This window comes from Branchiostoma belcheri, unplaced genomic scaffold (assembly GCF_001625305.1).
Source record: "Branchiostoma belcheri isolate BF01 breed outbred unplaced genomic scaffold, Haploidv18h27 scaffold76, whole genome shotgun sequence".
Taxonomy (NCBI): Eukaryota; Metazoa; Chordata; class Leptocardii; order Amphioxiformes; family Branchiostomatidae; genus Branchiostoma; species Branchiostoma belcheri.
Genome location: NW_017804420.1, coordinates 1219897 through 1245822, shown reverse-complemented (window position 1 = coordinate 1245822; position 25926 = coordinate 1219897). Strand labels below are relative to the sequence as shown.

General features: G+C 44.8%; 2 protein-coding genes across 2 annotated transcripts; both read left to right on the top strand.

The window, feature by feature from the left end:
• Window positions 1–5174, top strand: LOC109485532. Its single transcript, XM_019789223.1, has 4 exons — window positions 1–339; window positions 3325–3433; window positions 3914–3981; window positions 4516–5174. The coding sequence occupies exons 1-4, from the start codon at window positions 261–263 to the stop codon at window positions 4536–4538; spliced, it is 279 nt and encodes a 92-aa protein (XP_019644782.1). The 5' UTR covers window positions 1–260; the 3' UTR covers window positions 4539–5174.
• A 2231-nt stretch (window positions 5175–7405) lies between these two features.
• Window positions 7406–22419, top strand: LOC109485528 (protein NDNF-like). Its single transcript, XM_019789218.1, is given in 5 exon segments — window positions 7406–7425; window positions 17534–17705; window positions 17707–17732; window positions 18869–18993; window positions 19754–22419. Coding segments are annotated over 4 exon segments (1698 nt in total). The 5' UTR covers window positions 7406–7425; window positions 17534–17546; the 3' UTR covers window positions 21142–22419.
• Window positions 22420–25926: the final 3507 nt, after the last annotated feature.

The window sequence follows — 25926 nt, the reverse complement described above, 5'->3', positions numbered from 1 at the left end:
AACGTTCATTATTTCTTCATCCATCGTGACCTGTAGATCGTTTTTGGTCAGGTATTGTCTCTAGCACAATACCTCCTTCAGTTAGTCAAGACAAATGATGGGCCCGGCTTAGATACGCAGCAGAAAAAGCCACAGAGGGAGTTTTTACCGACAAGCGACGGAGCCGTGTCGGTCGGGACCTGTGTGATTGGGAGGCGAAGGTTTCTTTTTGCAGATCTTGGCCCAATTTTTCCATCTTCAGGCCAGCCCAAACGGACAGCATGCGTCTGACGGCTGTCTTGCTGGCGACAGCCTTGCTGTCGCTGGCCTTGGTGACAGAGGCGTTCGACTTTTATGGAGGTTTGTTGTGTACTACGGTTCTGTTTGATTTGTTCAAGGACATTATATTTTTTTATTATTCAACATGAATTTCATTTTTTATACCTTGCTTCTTTCCTTCTTTTCTGTTTACCGATCTGCATATGAAACGTCTATGGGTTTAAACGTGAGTAATGTGTAAGAGACGGCCAAGACTACTCGTATATAAGGGATAGATGATGAAATGGTGATGATAAAGGTAGCGGTCGACACGACCTCCGTACAGAACCCCAGAAAAGCACGGTTCTATGGAAATCCTATTCTCTACCAGACGTTTCAGCTGATTAAAAAATACTAGTAGTTCAAATCGGCCAAAATAGGGGGATATTTTATCAGAGGACTTGGCAGTGCTTATTTGTCCCATGGTGCTCCCGGACGTAGTCTCCCTCTGCGGCTTGAAAAACTAGTAGATGTTGACCACAATAGAGGGGATATCTTGCCAAAAAAAAGCTCGCCAGCGGCCACCCATAGGAGTGTACCGTAGCTACCTGCAGCTATGTCAGCTGCTCCGCTGCCAGCAAGGAAAGTCAGTCCGCGGGCTCTCCGAAGGCGGCAAATAAACTCTCTACGGTGGCAAGACTCCCCTGGCCAATTATTCTCCCTATTTGGCTATATTTTATGGACCTGCGTTGTTAGTCGGATAGAAGCTAGCATATCCCTCTATTTTGGACAATATCAATGCTATGACAGTGCATTTCAAATGTCCCCATAATGTTTGACTCGGACTACGCCCGGAGAATCGGGACAAGATGGAAAAAAGTTTATCTGGAAAATTTCGCTCAGAATTTACTCTCATTTAATGTCCTTGATCCAAGAAATACTGATCAAAACAGGAAGGCCGTCTTGGAAACGTTGCCACATCCGGTATCCTGGCGTTTCATATAAACGGTGAGGTTGCTTTAGTCTACAACTTAGTAGAATTAGAAGCATATTATGGGATGCTTTGAGGAAGATCAGTCGATCATTCAAACTCAAAAGTGTCCGTTCTTAGTTTTTGTGTTCTCTTACCCTGTTTCCTTCTGTTGTTGCCAAAATCAGCTTTGAACTACTGGTATGAAATCGTTCTTCCTTTTGGTCACACCTGCCCCGTCTTGGGACTAATCTGTCGAGACATAAGCGCAGCGTTGATAAATAACCGAGGAGGTCTGATATGGCGCAGCACACCAGGCATGACTGGTCCCCGCAGGTCAGAGTCTCACAGTGTGCCATAGAAGCACAACGTAACCAACATTGTCGTGTAGGGGTACTAGTTCTAACAGATGAGTATCAGTGTTAGCAACACTGTCGAACAGATTTTGGTGCTCAATGACCTTGTTTGAGACAAGGTGCGCTGGCATTTAAATCCTATATAGAACAGATCCTTGACTGCAGCGACATTCCCAGAGACTTAGCGCGCAGCTGGGGCGCGCAACCTCTGACTGCCGACAGATCGCACCAAACGACAGGCTTCTGAGTGAAAGCAGGTGTTTTCAGCGGGTTTTCTTGACATCACAAGGTGTGGGCCTGAAAACTTCAAAAGGTCGCTGGGGGAAGATACTTATGAGTTGTCATGTTACTGAATAAGGATTCCAACGGGAGCCTTCATTTTCAATCTTGGGATAGTCTCTGGGAGTTGCAGGTCTTCACCTGAAGGAGGGCCACGGGCCATTGAGGGGCACGGGCCTACTCTGAGGCTACGGGTCATTGAGGGGCATGGGCCATTGCACACCTATGAGGTCACGCCTGGGATCCCAGCCAAGACTACACACTCCTTGTACCTTTGTGCACGTGATTCAACAGACAGCAGACAAAAAGTGCGATTTTAAGAGCTTGCACTTCAAAGTGAACAAAGAGGCGGCTTGAAAAATGACCATAGTGACGTGCACACGCCCTTTTCAAGACGTGAAATCGGAAATCCATTTAGAGAACTAAATGGTTAATTAATGGGAAGTCGGGAGTCAGGCGGTTCCGGGGCTTGACTGGGACGTCAGAAAGCAGCAAATCTATCAAAGCAAGTGTCCAAAACAAGGTCCAAATGTACGGAGAGAAGTTGGAAACAAGCCATGACAGGGGTTTAACGCACTGCACGCAAAGGTGCCCCGATAATGAACCCGTACGTGACCTGTTATCAATAGTTCATCTATGCCGTGTCACTTGAACACACAGTGGACGGCTCCGACATGTGCCGACATCGCCATTGGCGGTTTGCTTCTACTAGCCTCCTGCGCAGACATTACTGAGCCAAATGCGTTTGTCCCTCTTTCTCTCTATATATATATGAATGCGACGTTTTCCTTTCTCTCCCCCAACCCCAAATCAGCCCTACCTCCGATGCAGCTCTCCTAGTACAGCTCTAGAAAAGAAACCGCCGCACTCATAGAATCATAGAAACAAATTCATACCGCTAGAAAAGTCTGCACGGTAGGCTAGGCTAACTTCAGCATGTGGGCAGGGGACCAGTCTGGATATCGCAGACAGTCAAAGCAAAGTAGAGTGTTGGAAAAGAAACCGGAGCCCTAAGCCAGAGATAATCTTGTGATGACTGAGTGTGATTAATTGCCCAATTAGTTAATACTTTTAGTGTTTTCCTGATTACCTGTATCAGTTAATTGTTAGATAGGTTGTATGCACACCACCTTTACAAGTACTTATTAAAAAGTTTTCCACTGTTTAACAAGAAAAACTCTTAGAAAAAGCAAGCCGGTTGGTTGGGGGACGTGAGTGTGATGACGATGTGTGACTCAAATAATTGGACTCAAGCTGATAAAACTAGACTTAGATGCACAATTACAATGTATCATGAGCTCATAACAGAGAAGAGATATTTTTGTAACAGTTTATTAGTGGTAAACATGTGGTAAAGAAAATGTTCACTTCTTCGGATTCATTTGGCCAGTTGTTTCCTCCTGAAAGAAAACTGTTTCGCTCGGTACTCATTGGCCTGACAACATGACCAGTAATATTATGTGTTGTCGTCTGTCCTTACAGAGTGCCCGGACCACTGTGTGCAGAAACAGTGCCACTATGAGTACGGCTGTTTTCAGTGCATGCAGGGATACCTCGCGCACTTCGTGGACGGCAACTGTGCCCGGTCAAAGTAAGTCAGACATTTCACTAGATTATTGCAAGCTCTTGCCCGGAGGCTAATTGCAAGGGAACACACAGTTATAATAACGTAAAAGGTAAAAAGTGTTTGGTCTATACATCCATCTAATGTTTCTACGTACCTCACTGGAGGTTTTGACTTTTTCTTTTAGAGGCAGCGACTAATGGATAGCCCTACGTCTTGTCTTAAAAATAAGTGGGTTTTGTGATGTTAGAAGAAATGTAGGTCTTTTAGATAGTGAAAATTTTGGAGAGATTGTGGTAACTGTCTCCAAAAGCGTCTTCCATTCAGTCCCATAATGAGAGCGTTTACACTGATGAAATATGCTTCATTTTTCACTGAACCCATTGCACAACACTTGCCCGACGGTCTCCTCTGAAACCCTTCTGCTGACGTTACGAAACTTTTTGAGGGTCTTTTTGGAACTTCTTAATCACTATCACTGACGACGACGTTGACGTTCTGTTCCAGGTACGGTACGTGTGTGATCACGTGTCCGGACGGCTACCAACCCGATCCCACCAACGAGTTCTGTCAGGGTGAGTTTACTATACTACCGTCAAAAGTTCTGCCCAACCATAGAAGTGTAACCTCCTTGGTCCAACGTAATGCTATGATATATGATTGCACTTGTATCGATGCACACTTATCAAAACATTGGCAAAGTAAGAAAACTTACATACTAACTCTTCAAAAAGTGGTTTTAGGCATTGCGTTGTGGGTGTATAATTTCCTAAAATTTTATGTACTTCGTTCAAATTGCAACAACAATACATGGTGGAGCACTGCACTAGGCAGCAAATTAACTGATGTTGTGCTCCATACATATTATAAAACATGTGATATCTGACTGAATGGGGCAATATGGTATGATACAATAATACAGTAAAATATGCAGTGATAAATGGTGTAAATAACACAGTAATAAAATGTGGGTATATATGAGTATGTTTGTGGTATGTGAGTCTTGGATGCCCTGACAACATGCTCCGTATTTAGACTATAATATAACGATATAACACCGACTGGAAAGCGTTACTTTTGATAACAAAGTTATCTGCTTCTACTTCCAGTGTACGAGGCGGAGGAAGACTGAGTTTGATCCTGCTAGGCGAACATACCGACGATCCAACAAGGCCCAGACCTACGGAGAACCAACACGTTTTGTTCTTCAGTTTTCACTTTTGTTTCCACTTCCTCTTTAACAGTCTGAGAAAATCTAACGCCGAGGACGTATCTTTGATGAACTTTTTCTAGCATTGAAAAATGATGCAAGTCATATATAAGCTATGATCAATGTCAAAAGTATAAAGACATCAAAATCGATCAGTTCTCTCAAATAAGAATTAGATCATCTATGGTACCGTTTGGAAAAAAGATTTAAGAATAAGTCTGTGGTGCATAATGACAAATAAAAGAAGTACCGTACGTTGCCGATCATATCAACGGATTAACTTGTATTCAAGAGTGTTGAGAAAAGGGCAAGGATTTTGTTGCGCTACTAAATCCACAAAGACGGGAAAAACAACAGAAGCGAAGATCACATGTACTCTGTACAGTAGCTGATACGGAATGTGCTTTGTAAAGAAAGGTGGTTCTGTAGTAAATTACATTGATTTTTGTTCAATCACTGCGTGAGGTTAAACTCTTTTTCTTTTAGCTTTGTGTCTCATTTCTTTCAACTTCCGTCCTCTGTGGATAAAACTATCGAGCATGAAATTTACAGTGTTATGATCATTGCGTCCTCGTCTCTTTCTTGACTCTGTACAACAATACTTCTGGGGTTGCATTCTACTAGGCTTTGGGAAGCGACTGGAAAGAGTAGACATCGGCCAAATAGAGAGATGACATGCCAGGGGAGTTTGTCTGCTGGGAGAGAACATTTTGCCGCAAAACTGTGTTCTCTCCCAGCACACAAACTCCCGTGGCATGTTATCTCTCTATTTGGCCGATTTCTACTCTTTCCAGTCGCCTCCCGAAGCCTGGTAGGGGCTAGTAGAATACAGTTTTACATGGGAGCTCTCACATCTGAATAACGTACTGTCCCTCATTAGAGTTGACGAGCGTCCTTGCCCAGGCCTTCGTCCCTGCCAGCACTATTAATATACCGGGGAGTCCCGTTTGACAGACAGGTGCAGGGGCAGACGAGGCTGTCCCATTTTGGGGCAAGATTTATCACATCCACAAAGATACCAAACCAGGAACATGTATACCTCCGCCATTGCAACATGCTTCTCTCTCGTATACATGCTTGTATTCTGAAGATTGCAAAACATAGGTGCAATTTCACTTTTAATATCTTTGACGGAAAGCTGCTGACCGCTAATACGTTCCTGCAATGTGAAATAATTACTGGGCCACGGGTTAGGATTTAGCTCCCGACCTTTCCCATGATTTCAGATCTTGGCCTACAACCAAGAATAGGTATATCTTCCTGTCAGACCATCTTTTTTTGTTTTAGTTAAAACAAATGTATATCTAACCTACGGTGTCAGCCTTAACCTTGGTTTCTAGGAAATCTTCTGTTGGCTGACTGGACTAGATTACCACATTTGTTCCGCCTTTCCCTCGCTCCAAACACCTGGGACAAATCTCAACTGGTTCAGTGTTAGAGTTCAATGTTCCCCTCAAGTTCATTACCAGTGGTTTGGCAGAACGGGTCTGCGTCATAGATATGGCATGGGTACTGGTCTAGGAGCTGTTTACGTTGTATTCGCCATTAAACATTTTTTCGTCAATATATGAAAGGACTGTGATAAAATCTACCACAGGAAAAGGACCTGGTGTGGTTTGAGTTATAATATTTTCAAATACGAATTTGATTCCATCGTCAGATAAGTTTGAACCTAACAGTTATGAAAACCAGGCTGCCCTCAGTAGCCTCCGCGCAGCATGACCAGATCAATGTTACGAGGATGATTCTAGGTTGGACAGGGACCAGGTCCTGTCTCCTTCTCACAGTCAAATTAGTGTAACTTTTCTTCATTATCGTTCCCTTTCCAGACTTGAGGTTTTTGACCAGGTGTATGTATCGCTCCGCGGCGGTGATGTGTCAGGATGTCAGACCGCTGACGTTTCATATCAGTCTGCGGTGATGGCCGCAGTCATTGGATACGTGATGTGATAGGAGACTGTGGTAGGCAATTGGCGCTGCGTCTCCCGCCGAGCCCCAGTCACAGCCTTTGATGATTACCTACCGTGTGCTGGCTGGTGCAGACATACGCTTTCCATTGGCGCAAAAGTCGCGTGTGGTTTGTTTAGCCTCAGCCGCCAATCGGACTGGGAAACACTCCGACCCTGTAGGCCCTGCTCCTAGGCTCAGGTCATTCCCGTCCCAGCAGTTCTCTAATTGGAGACGGCCATACACAGCTCTATCGCGAAGCTCAACTCCTGGAACCCGAGTGAACCAGTGTAGTTCTGTCGTCGATTCCTTCCCTCAGCATTGGACTACATTCGTGGTGTGTAAGTACTCGTTTTGCATTGCATATGTTACAGTTAGCTCCCAGTCCTCTTATCATCTGATTAGAGTCGTTAGAGGAAGTGTAAAGGCACAAATGTGTTATCATGTAATAATAGAGGACGCCGGAGAATAGGTATGCTTGAAGGATTTGCTTGTTCGATGCAAATGGATATGTTTCATGAGGATCATATCTCCATGTCGCGTGGAGGAGAATGGCTGTCGACATGTTCACGGTGCGTGGAGCTGGAGAGCTCTGCTGTCTGTTCGCGCCATGTTGGTACTGATGTCCTTTGATCGATCGCCACGGCCAAATCCGCAACACATGGTCGGCTGGCGGAGGGCAGCCTGTCTAGTGTATCGCCACGATCACAGGGTTAGACATGCTGCAAGACCTGGACGGCCTGAACTCCAGACATATTATAATTACCTTTTAATAGCTGCTCCCAAACTTAATTGCCCGCGTCGATGGACGAAGTAGCGTCGATGGCTCGAGTGGCGAAACGAGCGGACACGAGATCGAGAGGTCATGGGTTTGATTCCTCGTATTCCTGGCTAGACGTTATGACCTTGGTAACTTCAAGGACATCATGTAAAGTCGTTGGTAAATTACACGATTTTCCCCGCTCTACCCAGGTGTAAAATACTGACGTCGGTTGGGGAAGTAAAAGGATAAAAGGCGGTGGAAGGAGAGAGATGGGCTCCGCCTTCCAATACCGTGACCTAGACACAGTGGATTAACAACCCACTGACCCTACGGCCCTGAAAAAGGCTATGGCCAGCCATGGAACCTTCACCGTTACCCTTTCTTGTTATAACTTACATGTACATGTCTGTACCACCATTGTGACTGGATGTCAGGCTAGCTGTAAGAAGGGTTCAAATTATACCTGCACACGCTACGATGTTTCCCACATGGTATGTCAATATTGTGTGCTTCATATTAACGCAACGGTCCCTGCGTTCAGTGCTCTGCAAATTGTGCTGAGATTTCTTTTCTACCACGGTAGGAGGGGTTTGAGTTTGTGTATCGTGTATTACACCGCTCCCACGTAGTTTGGTCAGACACTAGGTTAACACCACAGCTTTTGATCTGACCCAAGAATGCATTCTGCAGCACTGAGAATATTACGGTATGTGTGCGTGGTTTATCAGGCAAAGGACAAAATCAGATAAACTTGTCCCTGATCAGCTGTTCAACCTCCAGGTGTAAAATCTTAAAAGGCACCCAAAACGATTTCAGGGCAGCAAAACTGGATTTTCAAAGTCACTTTTCTTGTCATTCTATTACAAATTTAAATCAGTTTCCTATCCCATAGCATACTGGTGCCTGTGAGGCAAAAATGATGTCGCTGACGGAACGGTTGCTTGTTTTAGTGGTTCTAGCTTTTTATGGGTGGTACCAAAATGCCTCACGTGGCTTATTTTTGGACTATTTCAAATGAAATGATGACGAAACAGTGGTAAGAAATGGCAGTCTGCCAATATCAGAGGTTTCTCAGCCATTTTGCCGCCCCGAAATTGCATTGGATGCTTTTGGATGGCCATGCATGCGAAAATGAGAAAACATGCATGGTTTCACACAGAACGATTTTACAATGACAACATATATACATGTCCTAAATCCTAAAGGATATTGTAGTATACAAATCATAGAATTATGAATTATGGTGTTGAACGTCCTCCGATAAGAAGGTTAATATATCTTTCTGTTTTGTGGATTGTCCGTGGATCGCAAACCTCCAGACACATGCCAGATTACCTGAGGCCTAAACTCCATTTCCCACGTGGGCTTGGCATGTACTGTGTTAATTTTCCTGATAATATCTAAATGTCGAAGTAATCTGAATCGTGGCGCGACTTTGTGACAGTAAATTCGCCCAAGTGTCTGCTCCAACGACAGGGCCGTCTTGTGAACATGTGGTGTGGATGTCGATGATGCGTACGAGAAGATTCTAAATTCGGCATCATTTGTGCCGTCCTGTGCCCCCGAAGTGTCAATACTCGGTGATGAGGAATGCTTATCTATGGACGGTGTGCTATTTTTGGAAGGGCCACTTCAAGTCAGGTTACGGTTAAATGGTGCAGAAAATCAAAGAAAGTTATCAGCATTACCAGGTAGCTATCTGTGGTGTCTGAAACGTAGACATTTCCTTTGTAAACTAACTGAACACCAGTCTCAAAGAATCCGGAGAAGTATAGACTAGACCTTTTGTCTTGAAACATCTAGATTTGCTAGATATACATGTGGGGCAGTTAGCAAAGTTTGTTTGCACGCCGAGGTATCGACAACTATTGTAGAAACCCCAAAAATGATTCACCGCAAGAAGTTCAGCTGTAGACCGTCTTCCAAGACGAAAAGAATAAGTGATAACATGTGAAGTGGCGATGATTTAAAATCAAGTTAACCTCATCGTGAGTTCTTTGAATTCCCAGGACACAATGTGCTCTTTGTAAAAAATGCAACGAAGAAGGGACTGGTTTGAAATAAACTGTTCCACGTGAGTTTTGTGCTGACATACAGTCGACAAGGTCGCGATGCTCTTGGGTCCCATGTGGTAGCCATGTAACTGAATGTACGTGGCACAAGATGCCTGAAACAATTTACTGCATAGAAAGAGGTTCTTTCCTATTATTAGGAGCAGAGTCAGGCGGAACTAATTTGATGCCAGGACTAACGACTAACGGCTCGTGACCAGTTCGCTCTAACCCACTTGTGGTCCCGACCCGGCAGGGTAGGAGTGACCCGTCATTGCGGTTCATCTCTCGTGTCTCTAGTTTCTATTTCTAGCATGTCAGGGTCAGTCTTCTATACATTTACGTCAGTATCTTGCAGTGATGCCTTTACCAGAACAGAACAATTCTCTTCAAATCCACGAATGTAAAAATGGCACAGATTGGAGGAACAATTTATCTGACATCTATTCTCACTTCTACTTGCCTCAAGCGCTTTCGCGGTTGACGCAAATTGCCTTTGATTCAATCAGAGCGCAGCGTTTCAAAACTTCCCATGACACGACTTCACAGTGATGCCTTCATGCCAGACAGGAGAATAGAAGAGATGGAGACTTTACTGCACTCAGTTGCCCTCATATTATGAATATAAATGACCATACGCAAGAGAGGTGATATATAGCCTGGTATACTGGCCCTCTGCAGCATATGACCATAGCTTCGGAATGTACCCTTGCTACGCAGACAAGTACAGGGCTGGATACCAGGCTAGTAGTTCTTTGGCCAGCTCAGCACTAGAAAGTTGACTTGCAGTAAACTAGGTCAGCAATGATTAATGCCAACCGGGGATTGAATTACAGTCTCTTCTTCATCACCCAGACAGAGACAGAGACCCCACGTCAATGCACTCACGGGTATCATCAATAACGTGTGTGGTGATGGCTTCACTAGAAGTGGTCTGGACAGAAGGGTCATCTATTTTCCTTAGTGATTGATTCTTTGCATCAACTTGGTTTATCGAAAATTATACCTTCGTGGTTAAGTGTAAATGTAGACAGCATGTCAGATTGTCACAGACTATTAAATCCAAACTGAGATTGCTTGAGCATTGAAGATAACAAAGGAATCTTTTGTCTAGCCTGGATGCCAGCCTTGTTAGCTTTGGTCCGCTCCCACCGATCCTACCGAGGTAGTGGGTAAAACTAACAAGGCTGGCATCCAGACTATCTTTGGTCTGTTATGCCAGGACTAATCATTATCATCGTCTTCCGCTGTGAAATGATGTATCACCACTTGCAAATTGGCCAATCAGGCCATGCATATAGAAAATGCTGTTTGCCTATTGGCTCTTGCTCTCCATACCAAATATGGTCCGTCAGTGCAAATATGGTCACGCAGTCTGTCACGGTTTATTTTGCTGGTTGTGAAAACTGCCAAAAATTCCCAAGTTGAATCGGTGATAGGTTAGGTGAGGTATCTTGAGGGTTCCACGCAGCGTACAGAACTTTTGGAAAACGCTGAGAACTTCAAGACTGGAATCATTTCCACATGTGCTCGTCTGTTCCAATATACTCTGGCCTTGAGTTTGCTGAACGCTAGCGAAGAGGTCGTACTCTCTCGACATCGACACTTGAGCTCCGACATGGGAAATTAAAATCACGCCACACAGCGACGTAGGGTAGGACCAACAGGTTATACGATTGCGCGGATAGACAAGTCTAAAGTTTGTCACAACAGGGCAGATGGTCATGACATGTGCACATCACTGGTATGGGGAATGGCCGCTAGGGGGCAATGACATTGGCTTGCAATTGTTCCTTCTTTCTGTTTTACTTTGCCAGGGTGGCCAGTCTTTAGGACAGTGCTTTACAGTTGGGCCCTGGAGCACATACATAGCATGTACAATGTAATATCAACACACAAAATAACTTATATATACATGCACACGCCATAATTCATACTCATAATCCATATTTCGGTCAGGCATATGCTAAGGCTACATCTGAAGACTCCCAGGCCCCTATCGTACCCGGTATCACTGATAAGCCATAGGGGCAGCCTAATGAGGAACTCGCACCACATCTTGGCACTGACTCGGGCATATTGTCTTCACCGTCATCTTGGACAGGATCATTTGGTGTCTGTGACGATAATGAATACAGCATGTCTTGTATGGGCGATACCGTTTATTTGGTACGAATGTTAATTAAAGCAAAAACTGATACTACTGTCATGTGGTTTGATGCTGCCTTGTAGCCACCAGAAGATCTGCTTGGAGACCCTTGGAGAGAAAGCTTTTTACATCTCCCCATAGCTAGGTTGACCTTTGGCGTCTACGCATAAGGTGTGTTGCACCTGTGCACGCGCCGAGATTGAGTAATTACTCCAAAGTCGGTACTTTTTCAAATCCTTCAACGATGCATCCCCACTGCCGTCTCGTTCCAATTGAAGCCAGTGGCGGCGATGAATTCTTCCCCCTTTCTTCGTCTGTTCCGGTTGACACGGAAACAGGGGTCGGTGGACTTGTGTCGGTAGAAAATGTCTTTCCCTTGGCAAGACAAGTCTTGTTTCGTCTTGTGAGAGGAAGGGCGCACAAAGTGAGTTTTGTTACAAGTAGCGTGGCGGTATGTTGGCTGAAAGAGGGCTGACCCCTCGCGTTGTATTTCCCGTCATGCTTCACGGTTCTAAAACTCACAGGCGTTAGCAAACAAACAGGTGAAAGCTTCGTCGGACGACAATATAAACTGTTTTATCTTCATCTATGGACACCATGCAATAAATCTTGGCATTAACACCAACCATTTTGTCGATTTTCACGATAGGGAATATTTTAGTGCGGCAGACGACTTGTTCTAGAGGCCATGTTGGTGAGATCGGTGTGTAGCGCTCCTCTCTTGGACAAAGTGCGCGGTGGCATTGAGCTGTAGAGTTGTGACGGCCGGCATCGACTGAAGCAGGGTAATGTTACCTCCAGACCGAGACGACGAAACATAACAGCTTCACTCCCGTAGCACTAATCTTCAGCACACAACTCGTCTGGCCCTGGGAAGCCGGAGGACGGGGGGCACTGCCCGGCAGAGCCGCCCCCCTGCCGAATTTTCAAACATGGGATTACTCCAGTTGTTTTTGGCGCTGCTGATCTGAAGTCTTAATGTTGTTTACTTTAAAACAGCTTAAGCCGAACTGTTCATTTCCTCCGGGGCGGGGTTATGTCTTCCTCTGTCGTCTTTTCATTACTGCTCCAGACGTTTAGTTCACCACAGGTGCGCTCCAAGTATCAGTCAAGACGTCTTCCCATGCCCCTTACCATATTAGGACAAAATAATCAGGAAGTTTGTGGTAATTTGAACAGCACCGATCTAGATTTTCTTCCCTCTCTTATAACATGGGTAAGGAATTAGTCTCTTTAAGTTTCTTTAGAATGTGACTTGGGGCCAGAGAGTTAGAAAAGTTGAAAACACCAACATGAACACCACTCGCCAAATAATCTTTGATCGTATCAAACGACAAGTGGTGTGTAAGATTGACGTTATGGTTTGTAAAATCATTATGAATAAATGATCATTGTGTCTTGCATTAAATCATGAAACCATGCATTTCTCACTCACTGCCCGTAAGAAAGCAAGTAGCTACATTCTATTCACTGTTGTCATTTGTTGTTGTATCTGAAATAAAAAGTGGGATGTTTAAGATCAATACGCTTCTGTACACATGAGTGTAAAGTGATGACGGAGACTGAGACTTGTCAAGTGACAAGGCTCTCTGCTGATCCTAACAAGTCTGATAAACCTTCCACTTCCGTTTGTGCCTGAGATTTGGGAAGGTCTCGGGATCTCCTTACTTGTAACAATTCAATTAATCGGCAAAGTCAGCAAAGGGGAAGAGTCGTAATCGGGGATTCGGGCACTTGTCCATACAGTGCTTAACAGAGGAGTGGGTTCTGTACTCTGTTTAATGCGAGTTTTGTCTTCCAAAATCCTTCCGTCTACAGCTTAAGGCTTGTAGGACAAGTCAATGCAAGCCTTATCTGAAGTAAGGTGAGTCAGTCAGAACTACCTTCGTAAGCCACAAAGTGTTAGAGTTACACTCGTGAGGTAAAAAGGTGGTCCATTGAGTCAAGTACATATTGACAGTGCCAGAAAGGCTATCAAACGGTACCATACCAGCGACGTTATCGGGCTTTCCGTTTTTGTACTTTTCGACCTTTTCAGTTTACGCCAGCCATTTCGGGTAGCAAATGGTAACTAGCTGGCCAATTTGATACTGTCTTGCAGCCACCGGAACATCTGCTTGAGGATTACAAAGATTATAAATGAGTTCTTGGGACAAAGGTACACGAAGGTGCGATGGTAATGACAGCGTACACAGCAGCTCGCTCACCCTCTCCAAGTTCCCCTTATTAAGAACGGCTCAGGGATGACAAAAACATCCCAAGGCCTGCCAGTGACTGATGTGGTTTTACCTTTTACAACTGGCCCTGGACGGGGTTCTCTGTTTTCGGGAGTATCCAGTCCAATATAGACACCGGCACGTCACGGAGGGCTTCCCGGAGCCCTATCAAGTAAAACACATCAAAGCTGCGGCGCAGGACTAGACACACTTCTCTCACAAGTATGGAACAGTATAGAGAGGTCTTTCATTTCATCTATAAACGAAATTGTATGGGAACGGTAGGCTTCATTTGCACACAATAACTTTCAAAGCGTTCCTATGCAGTTAACCGAGGATTAAACTGTAAGCCGGTGGCAAAGGACCATGAAGAGCCGGGGAATTTAAGGGGGCCGTCAGCGGTAGAGAGCTCAGTCTGACAGTCCCGCTTACCAGTTCAAAGACCAGTCGTTGCGCTTGGCTTGGCCCATTGCGGCTGTGGGCTTTCCCATACGTGTCACCGGCTTGATTTTCCGTGGCGGAGAGCCGCTTGGCAAGTTGGCTCAGGACTCGATTGTGCGCTGTAGTTTACAAGTGACTCTTCAGTCTACTCGACAGTGAGCACCTTGGGGTTCCCACCGCCAAAACATCCTGATAGCTTCGGACGTTTTACAGGCGCCCAACGAGAAGAAAAGTGTTGGCGGCTTCAAGAGGCTTTGGTAATTGCTTGGGATCTCATCCTTAAGCTTCGTCGGCGCTCCTAGGTCTGTCTTGTGGCCAGGCGCGCGGTTCAACAAGGTGGGTTCTGCGATATGTCGTACTTGATCGTGTGTTACTGTTGGTTCCCCACAGTGTGTATGTGATTTGCTAAAGGGGTGTGGTGTTCATGTTTTATAAATAACGTCGACGTAATGCATTCAGAAGCGGACTAGGCTTACGCAATAAGAAGAGGCAGTTGTGTAAGTTACGCTCCTTTTAAGTAATGAAAATCTAGTGGAAACAATTGGACAACAGTGTCCAAAACGAGGAACCATTGCAAGAGTTGTATTTGTTATTAGTATCTACAGTATTGAGATGCTCATAGTTTCACGCAATGCTGGCGGTGGAGTTCGCACACGAAACTCATATTGTTCATATTCAGTAACAAGGCATACAGACATGTTCTCCGTCATTAAAATAAGGGCTGGTTAGGATCCTCTAGTGCTTTGCCAGCGAGCCTATCCATGTGATGTTTCCCAGGTAACGGTCAGACCAGGACACCGGTCGACAAGACTGTGTTCTACACCCACACACATCTGCCCGTCTGTCCGTACCTGTTCTTACGCCGGGTGACCTGGCTTCTACACCAGATCTACTCTGACATGTCGTTTGTTTTCTTGTTCTTGAGGGGTGGTCGGGCCAAACGGAACTGTCGGGACGAATGTTCAGTCTCTGTTTCATGTACGGGCCAAGGATGGCGGATCGATAGATTGATCTACAAGGGCCGTAATTGTGCGACATTGTAAACGTTACCACGTCTGGAGTTGTCCTAAACAATTGCTGACATGCTCCATTTCACACACACACACTCAGCATGCACGGCCGGGGCCCGACGTTGTACATGCTCCAAGCATAGCTTTAGGCCGTTTTTGACCGTCTTTTTAGATGCATTAGAATAGATATCGGGCTTACTTTTTTTGTACCGGTGACTTTTTTCATTGCCTGTGTAGTGTATACAAGTGTATACTGTCTTGCCAAATTTTGATGCTGTCTTGTAGCCACCAGAAGATCTGCTTGGAGAGTGGTTGAACATCCATATAGAGCTTTGTACGCCGAATAAGAAATATCATAATGACAGAACGTCCCGACGATTTCTCACGATGACAGTTAGCTACTAAGTGAGTAACGTGTACGTGTTCGTATCAGACAGTTTTCTGGAGGGCGTATCCTGTACTAACATGGTAGGTACATGTACTATCCTGGTCAGAGGCCTAACCGGGACAGCATCCCGATAGACAGGCACTTGTGAATGAGTGAATAAGCGAATAAGAGAATATTCTTGTGCACATGCGAAGCCCTAAAAGTACTCTGTATGGCGTTATTTTCGTAGGAATGACTGCCTTAGTCAATAGTTGTACTTTGAACTTTATTTCCGCCGATATTCCGGCTCCCTGCCCCGTCACCCATGGCATGTCAGGTGCAGGAGCGAAGTGTGTCACGAGTTTAGCCATCAGGGGGTCAAGTATGCGTTTGTCTATTGTCGGCAACAGTAGCATTGTCTATGGTCGGATTTACACAAGCAGATGTCTGCATATTGTACTAGCGACGGCACACAATTTCACTCGCCACGATTTCCTTTGATTACACCTGCAGTATAAGAGGAAGCTGCTAGGGGCACAAGATTTATTTTTTTATCTAGACCGGATAGAACAACGTCACAAAAGGGAAACTGTCCAGAACTACCTTGAGACACCTACGTCTCTTCTATCTACGTCGACGTCGTTCAAAATACGTACTGCTTTTTTCGGCTGCATTGATCTGACATCGCCCATGACATGAAAATATACACATTTCGGTGCTACTAACGTGTTGTTGTGTTTCCTGTCACTTCGCTTGACTTGTTCTGTCGCTAGAAGTGTTACACAGGAATAAACACAGGCCTAAATAGGACAGCGCATTACGTTCTTAAACTTGGATATCTTTGAAGATCTGGGCTAAGTGGTTGTTATCGGGAAGTCCTAATTCTTTTAATAGAGCCGCTTGGGTGACCGTTACAGCCGACTTCTGGCTGTCTCGTACACTGGTGACCATTTCCCACGCACCCCAGCTGTCCCGAGCCTGCAGTAACCACTGTGGTCCATAAATAAACAGCCATCCCAGGGAAAGAGCGCTGTCTGTCTGTTTAGCAAAGCTTTATTCGTTGATTGACAAGAAATGTATGTCCTGTGTGTGGGGCATGCCAACCTTTGTCCCGCAGTAAGCATGGAGGATGGGCTGCACGGGAACATAATCCGAAGGTGTAAGCCCGAAGATGCCTCGATGTAAGAGCGCACAGTTGGAAGACTTCATCCCGAGTCCAGGTGGCAAACGTCGCGTCGGCTCAGATAGTTGGAGTGAAGGCAGCTGCCTGGCCCGCTGAAGGTCTGCCGCTGGAGGGCTGACGGAATCCTTCCAGACAGACCTTCTGTCCAATGCCTGTTACAAGGAGCTGATTCTGTCAGAACTCTGCAGTTAGTGGGTGGCGCAGTGCAGAAGGCGATTCCATCAAACGACTCTGGCGTTCGTCCCCCGCTGCCTCAGGATAGTGTCCTCATTCGAACCGGTCCTGTTTGGGAAGTTTAGCAGATCCTTTCCGGTAACTTGGCGGAAACTTTAACCGGGTACGGTGATTTCTTATCTTGTGAAGTTGCGTTGTTCTCTCTACCATTACATTCTTATCACTGCGACGGCCTGTGTGTACATGTTGCTAGTGTCGCCCTTGTATGCCGCAGGTATGTGCACAAGGACCGCTGTGTTGTATGTTGGTGCAGGCTGTGTGCAAGCCGTTTCTTCGTCCTTTCTCGTGCTTTTGTGTCATGGAGCGCGGTTTTGGTCAGTGTTCTTGAAGCGTTTTTCGACATGCATCCAATAGTATATTAAGTTATGTCATATGTACTTGTAACGTAGTTAAACGAAAACAGTTTTCTTTCAATGTCGCGCTTTTGTCGGTTCCTCCTATTTTCTGCTGCTTAGTCCTCGTACTGTTTGGTCAACAGGGACTTCCCACGACGAGAGGAGAAAGGTTCTGTTTGCAAAATAGTAAACAGCCGACTATTACTGTTTATATTGTGCAGGTCGGCTGCAGACATGAGGTGTGAGCTGATGATGGTGTGGCTGGGCGTGGCGCTGACCTGGTCCCAGCGACTCCCGACAAGGGACGAACAACTCTTCCGACTACAGGCGAAAAATGCCGAGACGAGCCACTGGAACACGAAGGTGCTCCCCGACGGCATGGAGGTTCGGAACTTTCCTCTTCGAAGACGTCACAAAAACGTAAGTAAATTCAACCCCGTCTTGGAGTCTCATTATATATTATACTAGTAGTAGGTGCAGTACAATAGCTCCCAAAGCAGACCGTGCTCTCTGCCACCTCAGCTCATTTTGACATTGCAATCATCAGCCGACTTACATGCAGAATGTTGAACAGATAAGATATTGTAAGCGGGCACGTATCCAGGCTTGAAGTGCCACCTGTTTGAAGAGAAAAAGATAATGAAAAATATCTTACATCTTACTAAGAAAAAGCATCTGCTGTGTGGACTGTGTTCTTTCTTCTGGTACGTTTTTGATTTGCGGTAAGGAGTATCATGATATTGCCTGGACTTTAAGGCGTTGAAAGGCTGGAGGTCAGGCTTACGTCTGCCTTAAATTACAACCTCCAGCCTTGAACTGTAACAGTGTTAGCATTAACACGCGATGTCTGGACTGATAGGCAATCTCGTAACCTTCAAAACTGTCCATAGCTGCGTCACAACCTCTTGGCATCTTACGAAGCAAGTTGTTTCTATACATAATGTAAGAAATGAGGTTCTGATCTACTAAACGCGGATCATGCTCAACCTAGTAACTAAGTAAAACAAACTGCAAACATCGTATGCAAAGTTCACGTTAGGGTAACCCTACTTTTCCGCATGACTGTTTTCAATCTGTAACATTCATTTAATGCTATTACGGTTGAAGAAATCAAGACATTGCACCAAACCACGCTGACGAAACCGCTCGTCTGCGGCAACTGATATGGCTGACATAGAAAAGGCCATTCAAGCAAAGCTCTGAACATTTTAGGCTAGTTTTTTTATTTTACCATTTGGGACGTAACTATAGATTTTACATGTGCATACGACAAGAGAGGAGTCATTGCATGTTTGTCTGATCCATCTTTTTACAGTGCCCTAAACATTGCCATCAATGCCATGTTTGTATGGCTTTGTCTTGTGTGTCTATATCTGCACAGACGGTATAGCTGCCCCTTGGTGTAACGCACCAGGTTCACAGGCACTCCTGTAACACCTAGTCAACATGTTAAACATCTTATAATAAACTTACTTGCTTACTTTTGCCCTTCGCTGTATAATCAACACCGGTACCACTACTATATTGCTAATGAGGTTTTATATTTCGATGTCCAGGTACTATTTCTTTGTTGAAGACGAAGGTTCCCCCGTGCTGATCGTGGTGGAACCCTGTGATACAGAGATCGAGTGGAAGGTCACTCAACACGAAGTCACAGAAGGCGTCGGGCTGGACGGGTCAGGTGGGCTTTCTCTTACCTACAAAAATTACCAATCTGTGCCAGAATAGTAAGACAATGACCTCTCTGGATGACGTATTATAAAGGTTTGTCGTTGATTATGCAAAGAAGGTCCTAATTTGCATAAACTGCAAGTGATTCTCTCTGCCCAAATACAGAACGTCAAAGTTTGAAAGTCTTTATGAAGAAGGCTGTTGTAGCATTTTTGCAAGCTTTGCTGCAGTATCAAGGAAAGCCGCCAGGCGGCCCAAAAGCTAATTATTTCTTCAATGGGGGCATGTTGGCCCTGGGGCCGAAGGACTGGCCTGTGTAGACCCTGGAAACAGTCTGGCCCAGGCTAGACTTGTTGTAACGAAAGTATTTCCCGGGTCTGAGCCTACAGACCGACAGGTTGTCGGTTAGTAGTGTCAGGTATCTCGTTACTAGCAGGTGCTACGACGGGTCACTGCATACCTTTATTTTTAGCATGTAAATGTTTTCCTGTTTCTGCATTTTAAACCAACAAACCATAACTCATGACAGACCCCGGGACGTCGGCTCGGCTACTGAACATTTCAGCCCGTGCGTGGTATGTTTAGACTAGTAAGTTAAGCAAACGTAGCTGTAGAACTTACTGTAGTTTTGGACTTGATACTAGAGTCACTTCAAGATGCCACTTCATTATATCTGTGTTAGTCCCTTAAAAGTTACCAGGTCTGTTTGAAGCAGTACCCTATGTGATGTCTCAGAGCTAATCATTGACCGCATTTCTTTGCCATTCCAGGTCAAACTGAACAAATGGAGGAGCAGGGACGGAAGGGACCCAGCCTGACAGGTCCTGTGGTCGGAACCTTCTCCGGCCATGACGTCATGTCGTACTACAACCGCGCCTCCCAGCGGGCCATGTACAGAGTGCAGGTGACGTCCCGAGGCGCAGACACGCTGTTCGGCATGTACGCCACCACCACGCCGGACTCCGACAAGCCTTACCCGGAGGTACCCGGCGATCCGGAGGTGAAAGCTTCAGAAGTCGGCAAATCCTCTGCAACTTTGTCTTGGGAACCTAGTCCCACGGAGACGAAATTCCACCTACCGGTTAAGTACTGCATTGCAGTCAACAGGGAGAGGAACTTGAAGACCCTGTGCGCCGTCACGTCGCGGCGGAGTGGTGGGGACGACATGCCGATGCCACCACCGCCGTTCAGATTCGGATTTGACTTCGATTTCAAGAGTTTCGGCTTCAAGCGGCGAGGAAAGAAGCGCCGCAACCGAGATAAAATAGTTTTCCCTGACTCCAAGGCGATTGCACCACAAGAGAACATCCTTTTCGAGTGCGTCGGTGACAAAACAGCCTACACTGTGGCGGGTCTACAGCCCGGGACTCAGTACTTTTACGACGTTTTCGTGGTGAGCACTCTGACCAATCGCAGCTCGGCTTACACAGGGGGAAGGCTGGAGACCAAACAGCACAAGCGGAGAACGCGTTTGAAAGACGGGAAGGTGACCACCGCCACCGTCAAACGGTCCAAGGGCCAGGCCTACACCGTCACTGTCGGCGACACACAGTCGTCTCCTCTCCAGCTAACCGTCCAATCGTGCATGGGGGAAGTCAGCGTGAAGGTTTCCCGAGAAGGAGACGTTGTGGCTAAGGAGTCTCGTGTCAACTCCTTATGGAACCTCGTCCTTACGAACCTGACGGAAGGAGACTACCAGGTGGCCGTCAACAGTAAGCGCAAGCGGCCCTCAACGTTCAAGATTTTTTCCACAACAAATCCCGCCAAGTATCCCTACGCACAGATGCCAAGCGACACGAGGATCAAACAGTTTGAAAAGCTGACGACGTGCGACTCGGCAACCATCGCGTGGTTAGTTAACGACGAGCGGTCTAAATACTGTGTGTACAAAAGCGTTGTGAGCAAAAAGGTGTTCCGACGGAGATCGGAACGGGACAACTCCTGCGAAAGTCCGCGAACGAGAAAGAAGGACGACAAGGTAATATGTAGACATCATCGGCCCGGGGCGGTGGACAGATCGGTCATGATCGAGAGAATATCCGGGCTCAAGCCAGGAACGAGGTACAAGTTCGACGTGTACGTCCAGAAACACAGAGGGGAGACAGGCCAGGCTCTCAAGTACAGAAGCGTCTACATTAAAACTAAGCGGCGCTGCTGAATGAAGCACACATAGTCATATGAACGTTTGAGTTTTTTTTGTAAGTTTGTGCGCAGGTGGCTCAGGACTTCAGCGGAATTTTTCTGAAGCAACAAAGAACATGAATGGAAATGAACCATTCTTGTGGTAGAAAAGGATGTAAATTTTGATGTGTGGATCGTAATGCGTAAGACTGTTCAAGGATTTTGTACAACTTTAATGCACAGTAATATGCCCAATGGCAATGTATTTCTGTAAAACAAGGAAAGTCGCACTTCGACCAGTTGGCAAGGACAGATAGTAGATGGTTGGTAAAAATCGTTACAGAACAGCTTTTAAGGATGATAAGGATATGCGTTCAGATATGACACCAATAAGGAAAAATTAAAAGCAATGGCCCTGAATTCTGAGTGCATCTGCCGGACAGATGTTGTGTATTGTGTCAAACATTGGCGTGCATATCTTATACTACCCGGTATTATATACACTTTTTATACTGTGCTGGCAATGCACCTCGAAAATAAGGCCATGTATCGGAATGGAATTTATGAAAAAGGAAAATTTCGTAACCAGGCGACTTGCATGTACCATAACGTCCATATATGGATATCTTAAGTTTAGGTACATAACTTATATCTGTACAGTTAATGTCTTGATTTTGTGCACATATGCAGTTAAGGTATACCAGGAACTACCCTACCGCTAGTCTGTTATACAGACTTGTACAGCTTGCATCCCAACTGTCACATCCCTGCTCCCACGGCTGGGTACCAGGCTAACTAGCTAGGCTCAGGTACACAGGGTGTAGCTACCTCCAACTCTGGAGATGAACTACTACTAGTCTCCAAGCAGATCCTACGGTGGCAAGACAGTATCCATTGGCCAGGGAAGTACCTGGGCTAATGGGCACTCCTTTGACCAATGGATACCTTGCCATCGTAGGATCTGATTGGAGATAAGAGTTGAACCGCATCACATTGTGGTTTTATTAACCAATCCCATAGCACCTTCCATCCCTGCCAAAACATAGAAATGCAGACATTTGACGGACCTGCGGTCACACTCTCATTGGTCGAACCGCTAATTGCCATCCTCTCATTGGTTGATTATTACTGCTAGTAATAATTACGTTGGACAGTCAGGATCGGTCTATTACATGGTGACATTTTGTTATGGTGCCCTTGTATTGAGTATTCCCTTTTTGATTTCTGGTGTGATACTTGTCAAGATTTCAATTGATTATATTGGATTTGGTACTGACTTGGTAGGAACAAATGGGAATAAAGATATTGGATTTTATGCATTATGAATGAAATTTGGTGGATTTTCTATGCAAAGTGCACTTTCTCTATGTTTTAGCATAAGTTTTCTACTAAGATACCATGTCAGAACTCATAAGACCTTGACGTAAAACACGAGATGCTTCTCAATAATCATCTTTTGCAAGATTTCATTACGTTAACAGAGTAGTCAAAGTAGCTCAGAACCAAGAGATGCCAGGTTCGATGCCCAGACTTTGGGAAAGGCACACAACTTTCCTCACTGTACGGTGGAGTGCTAACCACCGAGCCTCTTGGCTAATCTGTGTCCTCACATTGATGAGGACAAACATAGGCTAAGTGTTGCCAGTGTGTTATGAACTACACATTTGCCACTACCTTTTTTGTCAAAAGACTGTTCCAAGCATGCGTTCATTCTGCAAAACCAGGCCCAAACATTACAAATAATTGTGTTCATACACAAAAAGCACCATGCTTATTTGAGCTACACTATTTTTGTTCTGAAGGAAAAAAGATGTTGAAATCATTTAACCAGAACATCAAGAGTAGCACAGTTAAGTATGGATCCATGTCTGGATAACTAACGGATGAAATAATGTACTACTGGGGAATCTAGGGACAAAGAAAAATGTGAAACTTGTACGGTTACCCTACCAACATTTCAAAAACCCAACAGTTAAGCATAACAGAAGTTTTTATTCAGTTGAAGTACTTTAACAGTACACATTGTAGTCAGTAGATTATGTTCATTTTCTGGCACTGCTTCTTACACCTGTAACCTACAAAAGTCTTCTAGAAAACAAAAGGGCCTTGAAAGATGTCAAAACACAACACTTCAAATAAAGGTATGATTACTGGTTGTTTGTAAACATCGTGAGAAGCAAGTTGTGGGAAACTCATGAATGAGTCAAGAAAGTTTGTAAGGATCTTCCCTCACTATGTAGATTGTGAGTCTAATAATTTGTTTTAAGCAAGAAGAATGCCTTACACTATGCAGACACTGGGTTTGAGATCCATAGTCCTTTACACTGACAAGAAAATGGTCAGGAACCATGTAGGTTCAGTCACTGTTTAGTGTGAAGGGTTAGAACCAACACCAAGACATATAGAGATACATAGAAACGTCCAGTTAGAAACATCAGCAAAACTGTTTGGAAATAAAAGCTACCTTGAAGTTCATTGTTTGCAATCCCGTCAATTTTTCCAACATCTATATCAATGTAGGAACGAACCTGACAAGATTTTACACTATCGGTAGTACAGTACTTTCACAGTGGCCGTAACAGCCACGAAAAATAAAAGGAAACGGAGAAAACTACCTTCTGATGATAGAATAAAGACACAATGATTAGTGTTCTGTGTAATGCTGCTCTAACATGTCTGATGTGTGTGGCATGGAAAACAAATTATACCAAAACAATATAATAATAATACATCATCTCTTGGTATCAAAATTCCTGAAAGGGGCACACAAAATAATTTTGAAACTGTATGAGCCAAATAGCATGCATTTCAGTGCCCCCATCATGAGTGACAATACCACAAGATAACACATATACGTAATATCACAACTAGTTTTAGAAATAACAATTATTCCCTTAACATGGATTTGTAATGGTCTAGGGAGCTGTTTTTCACTTCATTGTGATCATAACTGCTCGAGAGTTTAAAATTGGAGACTATGTTCTAACTCACTCTTTCTGGTTACTGGTACGCGGTGAAATTTAATGGTGCGTCATGGTCACTTCGTCATAGTACAGGATTTATCATGTGAAAATACCAAAATGCAAGTTTTAGTATGAAAACACAGCCATCCCCCAGTGTGACGAAAGTTCTACAATGACTGATTATGGAATAATGTACAAATGGTTCCAGTCCTGACCACTTTGGCTAGGACAGAATGCTAGTACACATAATCAAATGATTATCTCTCCTGTTACATTTCTACATGATAGGTCCGAGTAGAGCAAACCAACATGAAAGTTAAGTTTGTACCCCCTTGTAAGGTTTTACCTCACTTCTTTGGACAGGCCAAGTCCAAATTTACGGTTTTAGGCACAGACAGCAACTACTTAGTATCATCGTCAGAAAAAAATGAGTGGAGTAAAGATGAAGATCCCCATATTGTTGTACAGACCTAACTTTTTTGTTACGATTTAAACAAATTGATACCACCACACACATATCTGGTTAACAACAGAAAGACGCGATAATGTTTCTGCTGGCTGGAATTTGTCCCTTGTTTTTTTTTGTGGTTTAGTATATGGCCAGGGTATGGTCCACTTTTTAAGAGGGTGAGTCAGGTGTTGAGAACCTTCAGTGTTTACAGGAAGTAGTCGGGGGTGCGTCTCGTGACGTGTGGCTCGCCGCGGCGTGGGGCGGGGTCAAACTGCAAGCTGTAACGAGAATAACACAGTCTTCATTAATGTGTGGTACGAAAGGGGATAACTAAAGGAGTGCCAACATTAACGAGTGTAACATTACAATTCAATGGCCAACTAAGGATATAATTTCTTGCCAATGGTAAAGTCACCAATGAAGGTTAGACACCCAGGTAATGAGATACACAAGAAAACTGTTACTTAAGCAACAGTTACACAAGTTTTCTTATGTAGTGGTAGGGTCTATAAGGTGACAAAAGTACTTGATTGACTAACAATCACATAGGAAGGTACACAAAAAATTTGAGCACCATTAGGAGACAGAGATTTTTCTATGATACACAAAGGTCTCCCACAGGAAAACATGCAATGCACATTGAATTCTGGGATGGTTGGAATGGTCCTCGAGGGGTTATAACAACTCTGAGGAAGTACACTCCTGGACCAGAGCAGCCTTCTCAAAACAAGCCGGCTACCGGCGAAAATCGCCGCCTACTCAAATTTTTGCGCCGGCTACTTTCGTCAAAATTTTCAAATTTTTGCGCCGGCTACTTTCGTCTAAATTTTCAGAAAAACAAGTAAGCTCCGTTACATTTTCTCACAAACTTCACCGGCTCATTTCTTCTGACCAACTTCAGACAAATTTCTGCTAGCTTTCTGGATCTGAAAACTGCTTCTTTCTTAGCCTCCTGTGCAGATTTCTAGTGCACGAGTCAGCGTTTGCTTCTACGAGCGGCCCGCGGCCGGCCAGAGCGGCCGAAACTTCACGGGGGGGAGGGTCTTGTTCGGGGCTCGAGTTGTATCCGCGGAGCTGTATCGCTCGAGCTAGGCGGAACTTGCTTCGTAAACTCGTTGCTCACGAAAATTTATCAAGCCGCTACCTTCCCAACTTCTCCCGGCACTAGTAACATTCCTGCTACAAATAACTAGTACAAATCACGTCAAAAAATATCAAGACATGTATAGAAGCGTGTTCATATCTTTCATACACAGAGACAAATTTTCAAAAACAAATCGCCATCAGCGAGATTTCACAGCTGTTTCATTCATCAAAAGTTCTTGTCGATCGTAAAATGATCACTCATCTGTTGTCTCCACTAGTGTGGCATTTGTAGCTTAATCACGGCTAGCCAAAAATCAGCGTC